Source organism: Euphorbia lathyris, chromosome 5, assembly GCF_963576675.1.
Source record: "Euphorbia lathyris chromosome 5, ddEupLath1.1, whole genome shotgun sequence".
Taxonomy (NCBI): domain Eukaryota; kingdom Viridiplantae; phylum Streptophyta; class Magnoliopsida; order Malpighiales; family Euphorbiaceae; genus Euphorbia; species Euphorbia lathyris.
In genome coordinates, this window is record NC_088914.1 from 28,001,147 (window position 1) to 28,007,202 (window position 6,056).

Genomic DNA, 6,056 nt, shown 5'->3' on the forward strand with positions numbered 1-6,056 from the left:
CATAGTGATGAGAACCCCCTCTCTGATCACTCATAAGTGCAATATCATTAAAGTCACCAGCTACAAACCAAGACTCGGATATGTTAACACTCATAGAGTAAAGAACCTCCCAAAGCCGTTTCCGATTAGCCAGGACAGGATCAGCATACACCAGGGTAATAAAAAAAGGGTTTATTACCAGAAACACTAACTTTACTATGAATAAACTGTTTATCCATAGTAATTATATCAAAATGAACACGATCTAGCTTCCAGAAAAGCCAAATCCCACCAGCCCGGCCAGTAGCCTCCGATCTAACACAGTTCCAGTTCCTAAACTTTTTAACCACCTCATCTGCCTTAACTCCACTAATTTTAGTTTCCATTAAAACAAAGCAAGAAGGATTAAACTGTTTAATTAAATCATTAACATGGATATGGGTAGCCTTGCTAGCCGCACCTCTAACATTCCAAAACAACAAATCTATAGACAGGAGGACAACTGACCGCACCCACAACCCTAAACCAGGTATTTTTTAGGGGCTCCTGAGAGCCTTGCCGAGGTACCCGTAGGCCCTCTCTTCTCAGACAAAATCATAGTATTATGGACACTTTTTTGCTTCCCCTTGAGCTTTTTCATACTAGTTTTGTTAACACCCATAGGCTTCCCAACACCAGGATCACCCCAATGATTAGGAATACTAACCGCATTTATCTTCTTCTTCCCTTGAGAAGCCAAAGCCTGGGACCCCACCTGTGCTTCACCTTTGGAGACGAAAAGGGAGTTAACATTCTCAACCAGTTTATTTGATGGTTCAATAGATTCTAAGCCTGGCATGCTTTGCTCAATATGCTCGTCATCCTGGTCAGACTCATGGACTTCCTCAATAGTCAAAGCCCCAAATCTGGAACCTGAAGTGATGCCTGGAGTAGCCCCAGAATCCCCCTAATTTTAGGGATAGGCTTCTCCTTGAAGATAGGATTAGCAATAGGATTTGGCAGGGTAGACTTCATATTAATGTTAATATCAGGGGGACGATTTTGAACCATCGGAGGACGTGTCCTTCGTCTAGCAGACCTTTTAGCCACCATCCAGGGGCCAAAATTCCCCCCATCACCTTGGATCCCTTCAGCTCCTCCGATAACACCCTCACCTACCTCCTCTAACACCTTCTCCCTTTTGGGGCAACCCTCCCGAGTATGACCATACATTCCACAATCAAAACAAATATTATGTAACCCTTCATATTCAACAAAGTACACCTTGTTATGAACACAGAATTTTGACAACAGAGGTTTACCAAGATCAATATCAATACAAACCCTTGCAAACTTGCCTCTAATAGCCCCAATTGTAGTTTTGTCCACATGGTGAACCTTCCCAACCAGACCTCCTATTTTATTAAGAAAACCTTCACTATAATATTCGATAGGTAGGCCCGGGAACCTAACCCATGTCAAGATCCTGTTAACCGAGCAATCATGAGGCTTAAAATTGGGAACCCAAGGCCGTAAGGCCAGGATATGATTCGAAATAATATACGAACCCCCATTGATCACAACATTATAATCCTCAACTCGAGTAAATTTAATGACATAGTAGTCATTTTCTAAGTTAGTAATACTGACTTTTCCTTTCTTAGCCCACTGAGCTTGGATCCTCTGAGCGAAATAGTTAAAGCTAATTCTCTTCCCAAGCACCGTAACTATTAGAGAAATCTTCCACTTATCCCTGAGCTCTCGCATCTCCGCTGAGGAGAGACGAATCACAGGACAAAGAGGATCATCTTGTTCACCATCCTCTTCATCAGACTCAGAATAAACTTCATCCGACTCCCCTTCCATCAACATTTCCTCCATACAAGGCTCCTCCTCGACCACCCCCATAACCGTATCTTTCCATGAATTTTTCCCTAATCCAGGACTAACACTGAATTTATTTACCGACTCTCCAACAGGTTTAAGATAACTATTCATACCAACCCTCGACTTAGGGGAAACTGCACTCCCCTGAAACTGATTCCCACAAACATCACCAAACCTACCCGAGACCCCTTTACTATCCTGGATCTGTCCCGAGACAACCTGCTCCACCACCGCATCCCCATCCTGCACAGAAACAACCCTGCCCGCACCAGCACCAGCGTCGGCGTTCAACTTGTAGTGCCCAGCAGCGCCGTCGGCGCTCAGATCGCAGCGCCGCCGGCGCTCAGTTCGCAGTGCCCAGCAGCGCCGCCGGCGCTCATCATGCAGTGCTCATCAGCGCCTCCCCTCGGCTCGCAGTGCCCAGCGGCACCTCCCACCAGCGGTGGCGCCTTGCCCCCAGCATCGGCCACCATGCCCGCCCCAGCCGCCCGAGCGTCAATCCCAAGCCGCACGGCCTGGACACCCGGCGCACCCCTATCCTCCATCACGCCCTCACGCCCCTCAACCCCCAGCCTCATTGTCGCGCTGCCCTGCACCTCCCGAGCACCCATCTCCCCCTCGCGCCCCACATCCTCCCGCCCCCTTTCTCCCCTAACGCCCCACTCCTCCAGGCCGCCCGCCCCAGCCCTGCCGACACTCCCAACCCGATCCGCCCCTGCCGATGCCGACACCGCCGTCGACACCACCCCCTCACCGTCAGCCGCCGCCCCCCTTTCCCTAGATCTACCCCTAAGTCTTTTCACCATAAAACCCTAGCAGAGTTATTAAATGCATGTCTTGTTTTTTCGTTCTAATCATTTATTTTATCTCTTTTCACTAAAAAAATTATTTAAATTACCTTAAAATAAAAATTTATATCTCCATAAAAATGTTTTATTTTTGTTTCAAAAAAAATAAAAATTTATACAATAATTCTAATTTTTGAATTTTTTTTTTATTCTAGAGTGTTAAACTAAAAAAATCTCAATTTTTTTTTTGTCCAAGAAAAAGCAATAGACATGCATTTGAGAATGGTGTTTTTTTTTTAATTTATCCAAAAATGTAATTGATAAGAAAGAAAAATAAACATGAAAGAACATAGACATAAAGAATGACCGGATACATCCATTTGGTTAAATGCATGACCCCACCCCACCCCCTGTCTATCTATATCTATTTCTTTTCTCCGAATCTCTTTCATTTCTTCGTATATTCTGATTATTCTAAACATAGAAATGGAAGCACCAAATTCAGAAAAGAGCACAGAATATCCATTTCATGTTATTCATAAAGTTCCTTCTGGAGATGGTCCTTATGTTCAAGCTAAGCATGCTCAGGTTAGAATTAAATATGTTTTTACATATTTTTTTTAGTGTTTAATCTGTTTTCTCGGACGCAGATCCAAACCCTAATTCAATTCAATTCAAGCTTTTAAGCTTATCTATTTCAGATCTAAACATGAATTATAGGACTTCTATTAATCTGTATGTATATAAAAAAAATTGATTCATAATTAATGAAATATTAGTGGTCCACGTGGTGACTTGCTATTTATGAAAAGTAGTTTATAAATAATTCACTTATCTTTGCCATTTATAGTGGAATGAATAATCCCTTATTTATTGTCCAAATTCATACAGTACACCTTAATTTGATTCATGATCATCCCAAGAAAAGAAATGTTTATTATATGGATAATATTTCCTTTATTATTAATAATGATAATTGAAATAATTAAAGAAATGATGGATGGATGCAGCTGGTGAAGAAGGAGCCAGAGGCAGCAATAATATGGTTTTGGAAGGCAATAAATGCAGGAGATAGAGTAGACAGTGCCCTTAAAGATATGGCTGTTGTTATGAAACAAATTGGTAGAGCTGAAGAGGCTATTGAGGCTATTAAATCATTTCGTGGACGTTGCTCTAAACAGGCTCAAGATTCTCTTGATAATGTCCTTATTGACTTGTACAAGGTTCATATTATTATTATTATTTACTTTTTATTATTTTATTTTATTTTATTTATAAATATTAATTAAGTAAATAATTTATGTTGCAGAAATGTGGGAAGGTTGAGGAGCAGATAAATATGCTGAAGAGAAAACTGAGATTAATATACCAAGGAGAGGCTTTCAATGGAAAACTTACTAAAACAGCACGCTCTCATGGCAAGAAGTTTCAAGTTTCTGTCAAGCAAGAAATTTCCAGATTACTGGTTAGTAACTGTCTCATCAAATATACAAGTACAAAAAATAATTCATGTAGAGTCTGATTTGTTTCGGGTGTTCGTGTTTGTTATTTGATGTTGTTGTTTGCTGTTTGCCGTTTGTTGTTGCTGATAGAACTAGATATTAGTGTTTTTCTTTTTTTTCTTTGTAAAAAGTAGCTGTTTCGAAATTTTACCAAACCCTTTTTTTTAATCTCCAAGAAAAATGCATTTTCAAAAAATGGAAACAAATGGACACGTAGTTTCATGCAAATAGCAAATAAAAGAATAATGATACTTTTATTATTGAGTAGCGTTCACCTGGACCCTTAGTGACCAAATGAATTTGGTCATTCACCATTAAATCTAGGCTCATTAAATCAATTTCCACCGTAAGATTTTAATAAGTGTAGATCTAACGGTGAATGACCAAATTCCTATGGTCACTCAAAGTCTAGTTGAACGCTATTTTACTTTTATTTGTAAAACTATACATGTTAGTAAAAAAAAATTAACCAATGATACGTCATTTTAATGAAAATTTCAATAATGTATTACATTGATTTGTTGACTTTACTAATATATCACATGTGAAACGTTCACTTTTGTTAATATAACATATTAGAATGTGATAATGTAGAATGTTGATTTTATGACATTTGTCATGATGTTAATTAAATTTTTCTTTTTGCTAACCACATTTCTCTATTTTCAATGATGAGACTACATGATTTATTTATTTTTACTCTTTCTTATAAAATTTAAATCTTAGATCTTAAAAAATAAAGGTTACACTCTAAATTTAAATCCTAAACTATAAGACCTATCATTAAATTATCAAGAGTATAGTATAATTTCTCCTCTTTCAACTATTCATCTTGGGAGAGAAAAAAAAACTTAATAATAATACATATTTATTTGAATAATAATAGTTTGTGAATAATTGCTATAAATCGAAAACAGGGAAACTTGGGTTGGGCCTACATGCAGAAACCGAATTACGTGGCAGCAGAGGTGGTATACAAGAAAGCCCAAATGGTGGATCCAGACGCCAACAAGGCTTGCAACTTGGGCTTTTGTCTTATAAAACAGGGCCGATACGACGAGGCCCAATATGTTCTCCGAGAAGTGTTGGAAGGTAGACTCCCCGGTTCAGGCGATTCAAAGTCCATAAAAAGAGCCCAACAACTCTTAATGGAAATGGAAACAGAGAATATAAATGAAGAAATATTTGAGTTTAATCTTGATGATGAAGAATTTGTGAAAGGGCTTGAGAAAATGATGGATGATTGGGCTCCTTCTAGATCTAAAAGACTTCCCATTTTTGAACAAATTTCTTCTTTTAGAGATCAATTAGCTTGTTAATTCTTCTTTTAATTTGGTGTTTAGCCTTGTAAATAGGGTTGTCAAAGGACGAGTGTTATATGTGATATTGTTGTAATCTAAGAATAACATTAGATTTTTAGAGAAATAAGAGCTTCATGATTTTAAGATGATGAAAATTTTAATTTGGTGATTGTTGATCTCCTTATGATGAAAGTATTAATTTTTGAGATTAATAACTTTAAGGTTATAATTAAGTTGAGACCAGCCGAGCTTTGGTCTATTCAGGCTTGATTCATTAGAAAATTAACGAGTTCTAGCTCAAATTCAAAATCCAGCTCATGAGCTGCTCGTGAGTTGTGTACGAAGTGCTCATTTATTTGTTCATGAACATCTCATTTATTATGTTTATTTAAAAAAAAAAATTAACACATAGTTTTGAAACTTATAAATTAAAATTTCACACAAACTATGGAGTTTTATATTTATCCTTTTATAGAAATGCTATTATTAAAAAAATCGAGTCAAGGTTGTTAATGAACGTGTTCATGAACATCATAATTGAGCTTATTCATGAATCTATAACAAAGTCTGCTCACGAGCTTTCCAACCGAGTTTTGACATAGTGCCCGTTTGTTTCCATT

General features: G+C 38.0%; 1 protein-coding gene across 1 annotated transcript; it reads left to right on the forward strand.

The window, feature by feature from the left end:
• The first annotated feature begins 3,062 nt into the window (after positions 1-3,062).
• LOC136228799 (protein SULFUR DEFICIENCY-INDUCED 1) lies at positions 3,063-5,582 on the forward strand. The gene is made up of 4 exons (XM_066017277.1): positions 3,063-3,221; positions 3,644-3,856; positions 3,943-4,098; positions 5,053-5,582. Exons 1-4 carry the CDS (start codon positions 3,120-3,122, stop codon positions 5,452-5,454), a joined length of 873 nt encoding a protein of 290 aa, XP_065873349.1. The 5' UTR covers positions 3,063-3,119; the 3' UTR covers positions 5,455-5,582.
• Positions 5,583-6,056: the final 474 nt, after the last annotated feature.

Excerpts from the sequence above, each read along its gene's own strand:
- LOC136228799 (XM_066017277.1), top strand. The coding sequence starts at position 3,120 with ATGGAAGCACCAAATTCAGAAAAGAGCACAGAATATCCATTTCATGTT. Across the intron at positions 3,857-3,942 it reads TCCTTATTGACTTGTACAAG|AAATGTGGGAAGGTTGAGGA; the intron begins GTTCATATTATT and ends TTTATGTTGCAG. Across the intron at positions 4,099-5,052 it reads AAGAAATTTCCAGATTACTG|GGAAACTTGGGTTGGGCCTA; the intron begins GTTAGTAACTGT and ends AATCGAAAACAG.